Here is a 15,961-nt window from a genome sequence, read left to right on the forward strand (position 1 = left end):
ATGTTTAGATCCTTCGACGCCTCTGTGTCATGTTAGCAGCAAAACACAGGAGGAGCCCCGCGACGCCGGCGCTGGAAGCGTTGGTTCACAACGAGCAGGGGGGCACGAGGGCTCTGCGGGGAGCTGGGGAGGGACGTGGGGGTCCGCTTCCACGACCCCTTTTTCGTGGGGATTCAGCGCCCGGTGCAGGGGAGAGGCCGAAGAGCCCCGAGATCGTGGCACAGCCCCGGCCTCTGCCTCGGAGCCTCACTGTGTTGGGCACGGAAAGCTTCCCGATGAATAATTCACTTCGCTTTCTTTTGATTTGCTTTCCGATTGTACACAGCGGTGCGGGCTCCGAGGGGGAAAAGCATGTTCTGATTAAAGATTTATACCGGGCACATGAGCTTGTTGCTGTTGTTTAAAAGATCGACTTCAAAGTTTGAGGACAGGGGGGGTGTAAAACAGGCAGGGAGTGCCTGGAGCCTGCGGACGGCTCTTGGGGCACGCAGGAGCTTTCCTTGGGGCTTTTCTTTTCACCCCCTTGGCTCTCCCGAGCTAAGACCAAACCTCTGAGCCCGGCGGCTGGCTCTGCCATGCACCAAGTGGCTCTGGAGCCATCGGTTACACGGGAAATGGCTGGAGGACACCTTGCCCAGGGGTCACCCCACACGCAGGGAGGCACCAAGGGTTTTTTTCCAGTCTTGTTGCTTGCCAAACCTTAGCAGTGCATGGGGGGACAAGCCCAGGCCTCCAGCTGAATGATGAGGGGCAAACGATTTTCTCCTTCTTCTTCCCCTCTCCCTGCGGCTGTCCCCAGAGGGCAGAGATGTTTCCCAGCACCTGCCAGTGCTGAAGCCCCTCCAGCACAAATAGCCGAAATAGAAACACACTTATCACTCCATTTTTGCAAGTTTCTTTTGATGAAACCTCCTTATTTACACCCCAAGCGTGCACTTGCTGCAGTGGGGAACCAGCTCTCGCAGCACGGAGCCAGGCCTTGTAGGAACGCGATTTCGATGAAGTGGTGGTTCACGACCTAAACAGTTGTGCTGGACATTTTGGGGGTCTTTGGGGGCCTTGTACCGGCCCTCGTGCTCCCCAAAGCCTCCAGGGGGCTGCCACCACGCTTTGAGGCCATTTGGGCCAAAGGATGGCCGCGGGTCGGCGTGTGACGACGGCCAACACAGGGCCCAGGCGTTCGCCTTTTTAATTAAATTTTCACATAATTCGCACCCAACGGCGGCAGTCCGCCGGCCTCCCCCAGCAAGGAGGCCCAAACTCGTTTTTTGGGAAGGTCCCAAACGTCCCCAGCACCCCCCCCCCGGCTCCCGGGGCCTGCCCCACAACCACGGCGCCATCGCGCGGCCATGCGGGGCCGGGCCGAGGACGGAGCTCTGCCGCCATCTGGCGGCCCGGCCCGGCCTCGACCCCAAAACCTGGGCCTTTTGGGCAAAGGGGGGGCCCAGGGGGTGAAGACCCCACGATGTGAAGGCCCCCAAGACGTGAAAACCCCATGAAGTGAAAACCCCATGACATAAACAGCCCCCAAGACACGAAGACCCCGTGACATCAAGACCCCAAGACCCCCATGTTGTGAAGACCCCATGACATGAGGACCCCACAAAGTGAAGACCCCCACAAATTAAGACCCCATGAAATAAAAACCCCACAACGTGAAGACCCCATGACATAAAGAACCCCCAAGACCCCCACGACGTGAAGACCCCACGATGTGAAGACTCCACAAAGTGAAGATCCCATGACATAAAGAGCCCCCAAGACATGAAGACCCCAAGACTCCCACGATGTGAGGACCCCACAATGTGAAGATCCCATGACAAAGTGAAGACCCCATGACATAAAGAGCCCCCAGGACATGAAGACCCCATGACATAAAGACCCCCTAAGATGTGAAGACCCCATGACATGAAGACCCCATAACCCCCACGTGAGGACCCCATGACATAAAGACCCCTTAAGACATGAAGACCCCCATGACATGGACGCGCCTCCCCATGGTATGGGGGCCCCGTGACTTGTGGACCCTTCCAGCTGTGTTTGGGATGAGGAGGAGGACATCGGAGGCCCGTGCCTCCTCCCACCCCATAGCCTCCAGGTGCGGTGCTGCTCGTCCCAGTGCCCACACCACGAGCCCCATGGGTGTTTGTGGGACCCCACAGCTCAGCCCCAAAGAATTCACCCACTTACCTGCATCTCCCACCCACACCAGAGCCCACCTCTGGGTGGAGGCCAGGAGGCCGTTTTCTAACCTCGTGCAGCTGTTGTGGGTTGAGCGTGCCCCATAAGCCCACCACAGCAGGTCTCATCAGCCATGGGGGAAGAAATTTGGGTGGGAAACGTGGTATTAGAGGGTGCCAGGACATGGGTGGCCATGGGGACTGCTGTCCCTACAGCCTCCTACGCTGCCTCCACCACCACGCCATGGTGAGGCTGGGGAACGGAGCCCATAGGGAGGGACAGGGCTACGAGGGGGGCCAGAATCGGCGGTCCTGGGGGGCACCATCCCCAGCTCGGTGTCCCCAGATGTGTCCTGCTGCCCCGGTGTCTGTGCCAGCACCCAAGGGTGCCCCAAGCCACCAGGGCTGGGTGACACAACAACCGCCCCCACGGCACAAGGGGGTGAGGAGGGAGGGGAATGAAGACCCAGAGGCACAGAAAGTTATCAGAAACGTGTATTTTTTTTTTTCCTTTTTAATAGTAAACCTCTTTACAACAAATATAGTGAAAGAGTTTCCAAACAAAACTCATAAGAATTTCTCATGATAATTATTATTATTAGCATTTTTTTTATCCTTTTTTTTTTTTCTTTTTTCCCTTTTTTTTTATTGTGGAATATACAATAACGCATCACCATACAACACAAAAAAAAAAAAAAAAAAAAAAAAAGAATATTGAAAAACCAAAACGGACGTCTCAGCCACGTGCTGCGGTCCCCGGGAAGGAGCCACTGATTGTCAGAGGTGCAGGCGGGGACGGGGGGGCCCCTTGACCAGGCGGGACCCGAGGGTGCAAACACTCAAAGGAAGATGGAGTTGGTCAAAGCTCCCGGTGCAACGCTCGCAAGTTCTTGGCGTAAACCCTCCCCTCTCCCTGCTTTGGCCCCCAAAAAAGCCTGAGGGTGGTGGCGGGACCCCCGGTCCCCCCACCCCGTGCCCCTTCCCCAGGGCAAAAGCGACGTCACACATCTGCCCCCCGCTGCCGCAGACCCCCTCGACTCACACACACACACGCACACACACAGCTGGAGGAGCATCGGGGGGGAAAAAAAGGTTAAAAATATATATATATATATATATTTATAGATACACAGTTTATCTTTTTTTTTCTTTTTTCTTTTTTTAAATTGCTTCTTGGAACAATAAATAAAACTACGAGGAGGGGGGGAGTGCACGTCCTGGTTCGCTTCTACCTGTGCAGCATCCATGGGGGGGGGCGAGGAGCGGAGCCGCCTGGGCCATGCAGGAGATCCGACTGCCCACTGCATATCTACACTTTTTGGGGGGGATTTTTATTTTTTTTTTCTCTTAGTGCATCATTTAAAGGGTCTATTCTATCTTACAGAGGGTGCTGCGGACACCCCAGAGTATGCTACTACCTACTTGAGCTACAGGGAACGGGGGACGGGGATGGGGTAAGAAGCAGGACCCGCCACTAAAGCCACCGCAGGTGACCGGAGGGACACGGGGGGGCCACGGCACAGCCGCGATGCCCCCCGCGATTTCAGCATCCTATTTGCCTGCAAATTGCTTGGGCAGAGCCGCAGGACATCGCCGCTGTCCCTGCGCCCTGGGCACTTGGCCACGGATGCTGCAGAATCCCCAATCCTAGGACCCCTCCCCCCTTCAAAAAAAGCCCCCCCCCCAGGCTGCCCCTGCCATGCCAACCTCTTCTGGCTCGAGGTTTCACAAAAGGCATCGCTCTTAGAAAACAGGGCTGAAAAATTCCCTTAGGGTTTGGCGGCGGGGTCCCCTCGGCCTCTCCAAGCCTGGGATCTCTCCAGGTTCCAGCAGTAGAACCCAAATCGGGGGGTCCTGGGCTTGTCCCCCCTCCCACATCAGCCCCATTTGGCCGCATCCTGGCGGGGTCCGGGCTGGGCAAAGCGGGACTGGGAAAGAGCCAGGGGTAAAACAAGAAACAGCTGTACAGTTCGGCCATGTCCAAAGTCAGTATTATTACAATATACTCTGACAAAAATATAATCTCATTTCATATCAATACAACAAAAACCAGTTTTCTGTACTGTTACCATTGCTAACATATCGAAACTCGCTATTTACAGTTACAGTAGCCAGGTAAAATCCTACGAGAGAGAGATCAGAGAGAGAGGAGGGGAGAAGGATGGGGAACACGAAGGGAGGAGCGGCCCTCCTGCATCCCGAGCATGGCTTCTGGCTTCGGGCAGGGGAAGGGGGATGGAGGTAGTGAGCACACGAGGCTTGTTTGGGGGCCTGGAGGGGTTTGGGGGGCTAAAAATGAAAAAAAAAAAAAAAAAAAAGTGAAAAGGAAAAATAAAAGGAAAAAAGTGAAACAACAAAAAAAAAAAAGGAAAAAAGTGAAAAGGAAAAAAAAGTGAAAGGGAAAAAATGAAAAGGAAAAAAGTGAAAAGGAAAGAAAAAGGAAAAAGTGAAAAGAAAAAATTAAAAGGAAAAAAGTAAAAGGGGAAAAAAAAGTGAAAATGAAAAAAAGTGAAAAGGGAAAAAAAAAGTGAAGGAAGGACAGAGTAAAAGTGATGCCAAGATGGGAAATGAGCAAACTTTTGGGTGCTTGAGGTCCCCGGAGGACCCCGAGTGTCACCCTCAGCCGGAGGGGACAGGCGGGGGGGCAGCACGTGCCACCACGATGCCATGGGCACCGCAGCACTGGCACCACCGGGCAAACCAGTGCAAAAAAAGGGCAGGAGGTGGAGTTTTTAAGGATTTTTTGTTGTCGTAATTCTGCATTTTCCATGGTTAGGTGAGAATTTGAAGGGCGGAAAGTGAGGGAGGGGAGAAAGCGTCCCCCTCCGCCTCGCCCCCCTCTGCAGACCACGCGCACCCTTTTTGCCACCAGCTCCGCTTCCAACGCTTCCACCCACCGGGGGTGACCTCAAATCCCCACCCTGAGCACCGGGGGCGATGGGGGGGACACGGAGACCCCTGCCTGGAGGTTTGGGGTGCCCCTCACACAGCCGCAGCCAGCACCAGCACCCCATTAGCAGGGGCCACCCCGTTCCTCCGCCGGCCGAGCCCCCTGCAGCCCCCTGCGTATTTTGGGTGCCCCTCCATCCCCTACACCCGGGTTTTTCCCTAAATACCCTGCACCCGGGTTACTTTTCATGAGCCCCTCCTTGCATAAGACGCCCCATCCAAGGGCAAACCCCGCTCGTCACATCACCCACTGCCCCCCCATCCCGGGCACCCCGAGGGGAACCGCGCACCCGGGGACCCCCCGTGGGTTTCGGCATCGCCCTGCAGAAAACCCCAGTGGGATCGGGGAAAGGCCAGCATCCCCCAAATCAGCCAGCACGGGGGGGTCCCGAGCCCAGCCCCACCTGCATGGAGCCCCCCAAGAAGAAAGAGGAGGAGGAGGAGGAAGAGGAGGAAGAGGAGGAGGAGGAAGCCGGCACCGGGGTCTTGCACCGGGTTACCTCTGGGTCCGGCCCGCGGCGTCGAGCCCCCCGGCGGTGCGCGCTCGAGGGATCCACGGAGGGTTCGAGAAGGTAAAGATCAGAAACAGGCTTTGGTAAGTAACCACACTTTTAGAAAGTAATATATCATTTTTGAAACATATCAGTGCATACTTCTTATATGAAAATATACACAATTGTATTTCATTCTCCAAAAAAGGAACAATTAAAAACAAAAGCAAACTAGCCCAAACACAATATATTAGCTGTTTTTTTCTCTTTTTTTTTTTTTTTTTTTTTTTGTTGTTGTCGTTGTCGTCATCGTTTAAAATTTTTAACGCTACACTTTGTTCAGGTTACACTTTTTTTGTCTTTTTTTTTTTTGTAAATGTTTTTTTTTTTTTCTTCATGCATTTTACACCTTTATAGCCTTTGAGAATAAATAAGCTCCATTTTGCTTCCACATCTCTAAAAACTGCAGCATTTTAACTATTGTCATTTAAATCGTGCAATTTTTTTTGCAACACCCCTTTTTAAAAAATGGAAAATATATATATATATATTTTAAAACTAAACCCTATACAACGCAAAAATTCCAAATTAAAAAAAAAAAAAAAAATTATACACAATTGTAACTGTCAACAGTACAGATGAGCACGAGAAATAAAATTATAAGATCAGAAACATATTTATAGAAGCACAAAGGAGGGTGTTGGTTTCTTAGATTGTCGTTCTTCTTGGTGTCTTTTGAAAATTAGGAGGAGTTTACTGGACTCTACAGTCTGTGGGGAAAGGAAGGATAATGGCCCGGACGAAAAAAAATAATACCCCAAGCCCCCGATGAAACCAACGGAGAGACCCCCGACAAACCAACCCCCAAATCATTTCGCCCACGAGCCGTACTTGCCCGTGGCACGAGCCGGGGGTCGTCGAGTCCCGGGGCCGTGCTGCTGCGGATCCGCTCGGCACGAATCGGCACGGCACAAAATCAGCACGGCACAGCTCGGCACGGCTCGCCCCTCCAGGTGGATCCGCGTCCGAGTGCGTTTTTCTGGGTTTGTTTTGTTCCGTTTGTGGGTTTTTGTGTTTTTTTTGTGTGTGTTTTTTTTTTTTTTTTCCCTCTTTTTTTCCAGGCTCTCAGCTTCAAGGTAGAGGTGCGAGCGCGGGAAGAGTCGGGGCGTGAAGTCCATGAGCAGAAATGTTTCGTCGCCCCCCGCGCGCGGCCGCGTGCCGCCGCTCGGTGCCGCGGGGTGCCCGGCGCTCCTCGCCTCCCCCTGGCGGGGCGGAAAACCTTTGGTTGCGGTTTGGTTTTCCTCGCAGGACGGGTGAAGAAGGAAAGAAAACAAAATGATACCGATGAGACGTCGTCGTCAATCCCGCCTAATTTCCAAAGCAAGGCCGTGCAAAGAGCTGCGCTGCGGCTCCGCGGGGCAGAGCCGGACGGTGACGGAAAGCGGTGGGGAGCGCGCGGGGGGCTCCTGCCTCCCGGACGGACGGAGGGACAGAGGCACAGCTGCCCCTTCCCGCTCGCGACACGAAGCCTCCCAGTACGCCCCAGTAAGCACTGGGAAAGGTTTGGGGAGTGGGGAGAGGGGTGCTGCAGCAGAACCGCACAAAACCTGCCGGGAGCCTGCGGGGGCTCCCATCGCCCGGCCGAGTCCCTCGGGAGCGCCGTGCTGGGTTGGGAGAGGAAAGTGAGAATTTTTCATCAAAAAGAAAAAAAAAGAATCACAGAATCACAGAATCACAGAATTTCTAGGTTGGAAGAGACCTCAAGAAGTGGAAACGGTTTGGTATTTCAAAGCTTTTTGTTAGGAAATCTCTGCCCGGCACGTCCCTGGGTGAGCTGGTGGCACGTGGCATTGCCCCGCACGGGGATTTTGGGGTGAGAAGCAGCAGGACCGGGTCAGGGAAGTTTTCATGATGCTTTTTCCAGCCAGTGGCTCGTGCGGGGACAGGAGGAGCACCCCGTGCTTCCCTCCCTGGCCATCGTTTCTCCTAGCCATTTTTTTCCACCTGATTTCTGGAGGACATTCTGTCTCCTCGCCTCAAACTACTCGCTTTAATTTGCCCACGTTCATTCCATCACAATCGTTTACTTTTTTTTTCTGCTGTTTTTCCAATTAAGACACTTTGGGGAAATCACACTGGGGGAAGAAAAAAATAATAAAGGGTGGAAAAAATTTAGAAAAACACCAATTGGCTTCTCCTTTGACATCACCCAAGCACGTTTTCACGCAACACTCCCCGTTTCAGCAGGCTGGGCTGGAAACCCCACGCTCTGCGGAGGTCTCCAGGAGGAGAAAGAGCTGGGGGGGTGAATCCCATGGTGAATTTTTGCTCCTCTCCCCAAACCGCAGGCCCCAGGGCAGCCTCTGCCACCAGCTGTGGCTGGCGAGGAGGCTTTTGGGCAGATTTTGTGCCGTTTTGCAACCGCAACTTTCAGCAGAGGGGGAGAGGTGCTGGCGCAAGGGGTGTCCTCGAGGTCACCGAGCGGGAGGCGCACAGAGAACGGGGACGGGGACAGGGACAGGGATGGGGACGGCGTCCCAGAGCAGAGCGCCTGCAGGGGAAAGCCCAAAAGGCTGCGGCACCCAGGGGACCCGCCGGAGCAGCCGGCAGCACCACAACTTCCCCCGTCTCCCTCGTGCCCTTTTTCCTGCCCCTGGCTCAGGCGGCTGAGGCTGCGGCAGATTTTCCGCGTGGCTCATCCCCAGCTTCCGAGGCCTTCGGGCGAAACCCCAAGGGCGTTATTTCAGCTGCATCCCTAACCGAACGCTATTCGCTCCTCTTCCTCTAATTTAAAGCTTTGACCCACGTGGGATGGGAATGCATTTGAAATGCATTTGCGCCTTTCGTTTGGTAAAAACCGCGATTTTACCAGGCCGGGCACGAGCCGGGCTCCACCTGCACCCCGCAGGACGCGGCCAGGAGAGGTCAGGGCAGGTTTAACGCGACTGCGGCCAGACACAGTTCCCTTATCTGCAGGAAAAGATGCTCTCTGTAGCTCAGTTTCAACCCAAAAGTCAGGATTAAGCCTTCAAAATCTGCCTCTCGTGCCCCCCGGCACCTTCCCGTGGCGAAGGACGCGCGCGCTGCGCTCCATCCCGGCAGGAACCCCGCTCCTGCCCGCCGCTTTTTGGGGACCGGCGGAGGACGTGGCCCTCGGGCGGCCTCTTTTTGGGAGGATTTCAGCCCGATTTCACACGGCCGAGCCTCCTCTCCCTGCCCCGGGCTCTTGGGGCAGCACGAGGCGTTCCGGGGATGCTCAGCGCCTGCCAGCACGCGCCCCATCGCCCCTCGCCCCCCGCAGACGCTCTGCTCCGGGGATGTCCCAACCCCGGGACCCCTCGTCCCCGCTGTCCCCGCAGGGATGAGCCCCACCAGGGACCGCTCCTTCCAGCACGGACGCAGCCACCTGATTTTTGCCACCCTCCCCCCGTCCATCCCCATCCTCGCCGGCCTCGCCGTGCGCGCCGCCCGCTGTGCTAGAATGAATGCCTACAAAATCCTAAAGCTATTTCTCAGGCAGTTTATGATAAATCTCCCCAACCCCACCCCAACCCCTAACCCGTTTCGCCCTCCCCGGTAACCCTCCCCACCCCACACACACGCCCTCCCCTTTCCCCGCTGCGAGCCGGCGGAGCCTCCCCTACCCCCCCCCCAAAAAAAAAAAAAAAAAGAAAAAAAAAAGAAAAAAAAGGGGACGGCGGGGGACCCCCGTTATGTGACCCAGGTATCCAACCGCATGCGCTTCACCGAGGGGCTCTCCCCTTCGGGCTCGCTGCCGGGGCGCAGGAGCCCCAGGGAGGTGCCGAAATCGGCGCGGGCGGGATCGTCCCGCTCGCTGCTGCCCTCGTAGGAGCTGGTGTTGCTGCTGAGGCTGTCGACGGGCGAGCGGCCGGTGGGCTCGTGCCGGGGCTGGTGGGGGAAGGTGCTGAGCGGGGTGGCAGTGTTTCGTTCCCGGTTGGGCGAGACGGGCTCCGACTTGATGCTGATGTTGGGGTTGGTGTTGACAGTCAAAGTGGTGGTGTGGGACAAGTGGCTCCCTTGTCTGGGCGTCCGAGGGCGGGGAGCGTGCGAGGAGGAGGAGGAGGAGGAGGAGGAGGAGGAGGAAGGGGGGAGGAGGAGGTGGAGAAAGGGGTGAGGAGATAATGGGAAGGCTCTCGTTACTCATCTCGTCGGTGGCCCTTCGCCCTCCAATCCGCTGAGCTCCTACCATCTCCTACCAGCTCCTACCATCGTGGACCAAGGGGCTGTGATGCTGCCGAGCCAGGATTAGACCCTGCCCAAGCCCTTCTCCACCAGCACCCCGTGTTCCAGCCCCGATCCCACCTCCAGCCCCCGGACACACAGAGAGAGGTGCTGCCGTGCCCATGTGGGACCTGGGCACCCCCGGGGGAGAGCCAAGCGCCAGCTTCTTCCTCCTGAGAGGGCTTTGGGGCCGTGGCTGAGCCCCTCTCTCCTCAATCCCTGCCTCACAGCCTTTGTGCGACTGAGGGTGAGCTGCTTAGACCTTGGTTTTGACTGAAACACCCTGAAAAAGCTCCGGGCGTGTGGCTGCTTTGCTCCTGGCTGTGAGCAGATCCATTTCTGCACAGCTGCTCCACGAGGGAACCGTGCAGGACTTTTTAATTCGAGCAATTCACCGCCTGCACTAGGAGTTACTCCCCCTGCACTAGCAGGACCGCTCTTTGCAGTCACCTCATCCTTCCACGGTCACCCAGTCACCGCTCACCCCAGGTTCTCTGCCCCCTTCTGGACCTCAGCTCCCTGTGTCAGGTGAAGAGAGCGATGCACCGGGACCCCCAAATCTCCAGCCACAGCTCTCCGAAATCCCCCCCAGGCTCCAACCTCACCTGGGGACTCCTGCTCACTGCCAGGACAGCGGGGACAGGCTCCCCTTTCCCTCTGTGTTATTTTTTTTTTCCCCTTTTGCAGCACGAACTGAGCCGCCCACGGTACCCGTGTCACTTACATTAAGTTCCCTAGCGAGACGGGAACGAGGTGCTGCTGCTGCTGCTGCTGCTGCTGCTGCTGTTGCTGCTGTTGTTGCTGCTGCTGCTGCTGCTGTTGCTGCTGCTGCTGCTGCTGTTGTTGCTGCTGCTGCTGCTGCTGCTGCTGCTGCTGCCAGGCAGAGATGTTGCCGAGGGACAAGCCCCCGGGTGAGCTGAACGCGGGCAGCGAGGACAACTCAGCGCTCGTCAGCTGATAATCTGCAAGGGAAGGAGCAGCAACGCCAACGTGAGCAGCAGCACGGCTGGCACCGAGTCCCGCGGCAGCGCTGGCCACGGGGCACCTCTCTCCCAGCTCCGAGGCAGGAGCCCCCTCCCCAGGAGCCCCCCACGCAGCCCCCACCGCCTGCTGCAGCTCCCGAAAAGCGCAGCGAAGGAATCGGCACCTTCACCGGCATGGGGGGCTGGTGGGTTCGAGGACACCCCCCCTGCACCTCCCCCAGCCCAGGCAGCACCGGGCAGGGGCAGCAGGAGCCAAAAAGGGGGTGGGTGAGGGGGGGGGACACCCCTGGGCTCTGCGCGCCCCCAGCCCCTCGCTGCGCATCAGCAGATGGCGCTGCCCGGCCGCTGCTGGGAGGCACGAGCTGAGCTGAGGCCGGGCCTCCGCGTGGGTGGAGGGAGGCTGCTGGGGTGGGAGGGAGGGAAACTGGGATGCAGGGAGGAAATTTGGGATGCAGGGAGGGTGCTGGGATGGAAGGGAGGGTGCTGGGATGAAGGGAGGCCACTGGGATGAAGGGAGGCCACCAAGATGCAAAGAAGAAAATTGGGATGCAGGGAGGCCGCTGGGGTGCAGGGAAGAAAATTGGGATGCAGGGAAGAAAAATGGGGTGCAGGGAGGCCATCAGGATTCAGGGAAGAAAACTGGGATGCAGGGAGGCTTCTGGGGTGCAGGGAAGAAAACTGGGATGCAGGGGGGCTGCTGGGATGAAGGGAGGCCATTGAGATTCAGGGAAGAAAATTGGGATGCAGGGAGGCCACTGGGATTCAGGGAAGAAACTTGGGATGCAGGGAGGCTACTAAGATGCAGGGAGGCTACTAAGATGCAGGAGGACCACTAGGACGAAGGGAGGCCACCGGGCTGCAGGGCAGAAAATGGGGCTGCGGGGAGCGGTGGCAACTCTCCCACTGCTGCAGGGCCGGGGAGGGAGCTGCTTTATCCAGGAGCCATCCAAAGCCACGACCGGCTCCGTCCTCGGAGCCACGTCTGCATCTGATACGGCCACCCCGCGGGTGCTCAGCCACCGAGCGAGCCCGACCCCGACCCCAACCCCGCTCCTCCCTCTCCCCTCTGTCATTTCGGGCGCCTGTGGTTTCAGGCGCACGGAGAGGTGGCTGCGAAGGCGCTGAACCGCTGCCAGGGCCGGCAGGCTGGCAGGAGGCACACCCTGCGCACCCTCCCCACACCACGTTCCTGCCCCACATGGGGTTTTTCTTCTCACCCCAGCACCAGCCTGTCAGGTTGGGGAGCTCCTGGTACCCCCCAGTCCCTCCAGCAGCACTGAGCTGCTGGGTTTGGCACCAGGAAGGGCCCCAGGAAGCTCCAGGTCAGCTCCACGGCCCCAAAGAGACTTCCCAGCGAGTTGGTAGGTTGGGAGAAACGAGGGCCAAGAGCCAGGGCATGGGGTTAGGGTTTTGGTAAGGACCCCGTGTTGATCCAAGCCCCCGCAGCGCCTCCACCGAACACCCCGGCCACGGACACCCCAGGCGCCTGGGTGGGCATCGCTTCTCCCCCCATGGCTCATCTCAGGAGGAAAAGAAACCCCAAAAGCTGACCTTCGGCCCCAAGCCACGTGGGCTGGCGGCAGCGCAGGGCCCAATTAAAGCCTATTTTGGGGATTTTGGCAATAGGCAGGCTCGCCGGTGGCCGAGGACGACTTCCACGGGAGGAGAGGAGCCTCCCCGCCACGCACAAACATCTCCTGGGCAACACCTACTAATTACGGCAGGGAGTTCCCAGCACGCCTAACCCGGGTTCTTCCAGCCCAGCAGCTTTCGACATTTTTTGCAAACTTCTCTCGGCGCAAACGCCAGAAGGAGTCAGGCAGGAAAGCCCTGAAACCTCCGGGAGCTTTGACAAGCCCTCCGCTTGGGCTCGCGCCCCGCCAGCCCCGTTTCTGCCCAGGAGCAGGACGGTTTGCATTCTTCCCCAACTTTTGGGTCCCCGACGCTCATTTTCCTTAAGCCCCTGTTACAACATCGCCCCCGGCTCGCCTTGAGCTGGGCGTAGCTGCAATTAGCAGCCGCTTAACAGCACCTCCCCGCGCTGCCAGCGCCCTGCAGTGGGCTGCAGCACCACAACCGTGCCCTTCCAGCGCTTCTGGCTATAACAGCCAGGTCCCACTATATTTATGTAACGAGCTTCATCTCGTTTTTAATCCCGTGAAGCTCCTGGACCTCTCCACGCCTGCTCACGGAGCTGCCCGGGGAGCCCCGGGTGCGTTTTCCCCTCGGAATGGCACGGTCGCAGCGTGCCCCCCCCTTGGGGCTGAGAGCTCCTTACCTGTGTTGTAGGCGGTGGGCATGGCCGAGAAAGGCAGCCCCTGCGTCAGCAGGCTCGGGGTGGCCACCGAAACCACCGGCGTGGTTAAAGAGTGGGTCGCCTGGGAGACACCTAACCGCTGCGTGTTCTGCTGGGGAAGCGAACGGAGAGGTTGTTACAAGGGGTTGCGCTGCGCCCTGCTGTCTCTCCTCAAAAGAAATCCCCCCTCAGGCAGGTCCTGGGGCTAAGCAAACGCTCTGGGTGTTCCTCCTTGCAGCACGAAGCCCACCGGTTAGAGGCTTTTAGGAGAGTTGGGAGGTTTGGGGGTGTTTGGGTGGGCATCGGGGCACTTCTCTGCTCGGGGCTGGGAGGGCGCAGCCTTCACTGCCACAGCGGCCTCCGTAAGGCACCCATCCTCCCAGCTCCCTTCTGATGTAAAAAAAAAAAAAAGAAAAAATGAAGAAAAGGAACAGGCACTATTTTCCAGAGGATGCATGTGACTGCTGTGCTGGGAGAAAGGCGCGGAACAAAATCAGCGCTGGCTAACGCCGCGCGGGGCTGACGCCTCCTCCTCCTCCTCCCCAGCCTCCAAGGCGAGCTGCAGCACCGGGTTTGGAAGGCGATCCGGCCTCCTCGCACCCAAAAAACCCCGTGCTCGGCAGCTCATGGGGCTGGTGCCCTCGTGGGGCTGGTGCCCTTGTGGGGTTTGGGGGGGGCTTGGGCGTCAGCGGGTGCGCTGCGGAAAAATCCTGCCCTCGGAGGGGCGCGCACCGGCCTCCCCCCGGGGTTTGAGAGGCAGCGACGTGGGCGGCTCGGCGGGTCGGCTTCAGCCCTGTTTACAAGGCAGATAATCTGCGCTGCCTCTGCTTGATCTGATTTAAACCCGACTCAAGAGGCTTGCCTCTAAGCTGCAGCACCCCGACACACGTCACCCTGCACAGGGAGGCAGTGCCCGGCTCCCACCGCGCCCGGCACGAGGCCACCGCGTCCTCCGCGGCGCAGCGGGCACCGGCGTGGGGTCCCCGGGGGTCCTGTGGCGTTTTAGGGCTGGGCACGGGGCTGGGAAATGATCTGCAGCCTCCCAGAGCCTTCCTGGGTTGAACCCTGCCCTGGCAGGGTGCTGGGTGCTGCAGCCAGGCAGGGAAGGCGATTAGCAGGGTGCTAATTGCTAAAGCCCCCGGGGCCGGCGGGGAAGGTTTGTCCTGGCGTGCATCCCGCTGGCACGCGCCCCCGCCGGCGCCCGCTGACCCCTGGGGCAGGGATGCTGCAGGGAAACGCCGTGGTGGTGGTGGGCTCAGCCCCGTCCTGTGCATGGCAAGAGCGAGCAGGATGCGACCCGCAGCCCCCAGCCCTTTCGCCCGGGGGTGCCAGCCCCGGCTGTGCTGCGGGGAGCCCCCTCCCCAAGCTTTGATCCCGATGCATGCAGGGGAAATGTGCCAAGGGGTGCAAGCTCTCCACCCCAGGTGCCAGGCAGGTTGCAAAGCGCTGCGAGCCCCCCAAAGCTTCCCCCAAACCATGCAGGCATGCCCCAAAGGTGCGACCGCCATGCTTGTGGGGAGCAGATCCTGTAGGGACATGGGGGGCACCCCTCCAATGCACCCCAAAAAGCCCCCCCGAGGAGCCAGAGGTCACCCGCAGCACCCCGATGGGGACAGCAGGGCAGATCCCGTGCAGGGGCAGGAGGTTTAGGACGTGTTTTCTGGGGAAACTGAGGCACGGCGCTGCCAGGGAGGGGAAGGCAGGAGGTCTGGAGGGCACGGGGAGCAGGAGAATTCATCCGGTGGGATTCATCAAAGCCCTGCTTGGCCCTCGCCCTGGCCAGGAGCATCTCCTTGTAGGCTGCAGAGGCTTTTGGAGAGCTGTTCCCTGGCCGTGGGAGCTGCGTCCCGCAGCGGCTCTCGCCCTCTCCTCGCTGCGCTGCCCTGCCGCCCATCTGCCCGGCACCAGAATAGCAACGGAGCCGAGTGAATCACGGCCACCAGCAAGGTGGCGTTCACTTTGCTGGCAGGAAAAAAAAAAAAAAAAAAAAAGGGAAAACTGCCACAAAAATAACAGGGAGAGCGGCCCCTGTGCACAAAGCGGGCTTGGAGGATTCGCTCGGGCTTTAAATAACATCCTCCCCACGGGAAGAGGCTGCCTTGCCCCCCGTCGCTCCGGGGGGGGCATCGGGCCAGGTTTCCCCATGCCACAAGCTGTGGTGACCCCGGTGAAGGTTGGGGGTGGCACACGGGGACCTGGCTGAGCCCCTGGGGGAGGCCAGCAGGGTTTGCGCTCACGTCCTAGCCTGCGATTGAGATCTTCCTTCTGCTTTCCCTAAAAAAGGGCTTGTTCTCGGGATTGGGGCAGCGGTGCCCGTGCCGGTGGCTTTCCCGGCGGAGAGCCGGGGCAGGATGCGGGGACAACGGGGACGAGCAGCCCACGTCCCGCCCCGCCACGATGCGCACTCAGCAGCCAACTCACCAGAGCCAAGTGGTCCTCCGTCTGCCCGCGCAGGAACGGGGAGAAAACCGAGAGGCACCGTTAACCCCGCTGCCCGTGCCCGCCGCGCACCCCCGCGGCAAAGCTCCCTCCCTCCCCGGTGCCCGGCACGGGGCTGTGAGCCCCTCACCCGTCCCCAAAAAGCCCCCCCAACCAGCTCACCAAATGGTGCATGAGCCCCTTGCCACTCTGCGAGGTGATCACGCGCAGGTCGGGCTTGCGGCTGTTGGCGGCCAGCTGGGCGCCGTGCGAGGGTGGCGGCGGCGGCGGGGACTTGGCCGGGATGATTTTGCCCAAGGTGCTGCCGTTGGAGACGGGGAGGAGGCCCGGCGAGGCGCGGGCGCTCACGTAGCCGTTGCCTGCGGGGAAAACGGGCACGAG

The 15,961-nt window shown here is 58.9% G+C and overlaps 1 protein-coding gene across 11 annotated transcripts in view; it reads right to left on the reverse strand.

Annotated features, from left to right (window-relative positions):
• Positions 1 to 9,256: 9,256 nt before the first annotated feature.
• MEF2D (myocyte enhancer factor 2D) overlaps positions 9,257 to 15,961 on the reverse strand; it is a 61,836-nt gene continuing 55,131 nt past the window's right edge. For 6 of the 11 annotated variants that reach the window (XM_084500566.1, XM_084500567.1, XM_084500560.1 and 3 more), the window contains 5 exons: positions 15,743 to 15,939; positions 15,563 to 15,583; positions 13,124 to 13,253; positions 10,587 to 10,824; positions 9,261 to 9,662 (listed from right to left, as the gene is read on the reverse strand). In XM_084500566.1, coding sequence (XP_084356692.1) covers positions 9,332 to 9,662; positions 10,587 to 10,824; positions 13,124 to 13,253; positions 15,563 to 15,583; positions 15,743 to 15,939 — 917 coding nt within the window. In that variant the 3' untranslated portion in view covers positions 9,261 to 9,331. Of the gene's footprint in view, positions 9,663 to 10,586; positions 10,825 to 13,123; positions 13,254 to 15,562; positions 15,584 to 15,742; positions 15,940 to 15,961 lie in introns of all 11 variants that reach the window. The other 5 variants (XM_084500569.1, XM_084500568.1, XM_084500562.1 and 2 more) reach the window with 5 other exon arrangements.

The sequence above is a fragment of the Aythya ferina genome, assembly GCF_964211825.1.
Source record: "Aythya ferina genome assembly, chromosome: 29".
In the NCBI taxonomy this organism is placed as follows: Eukaryota; Metazoa; Chordata; class Aves; order Anseriformes; family Anatidae; genus Aythya; species Aythya ferina.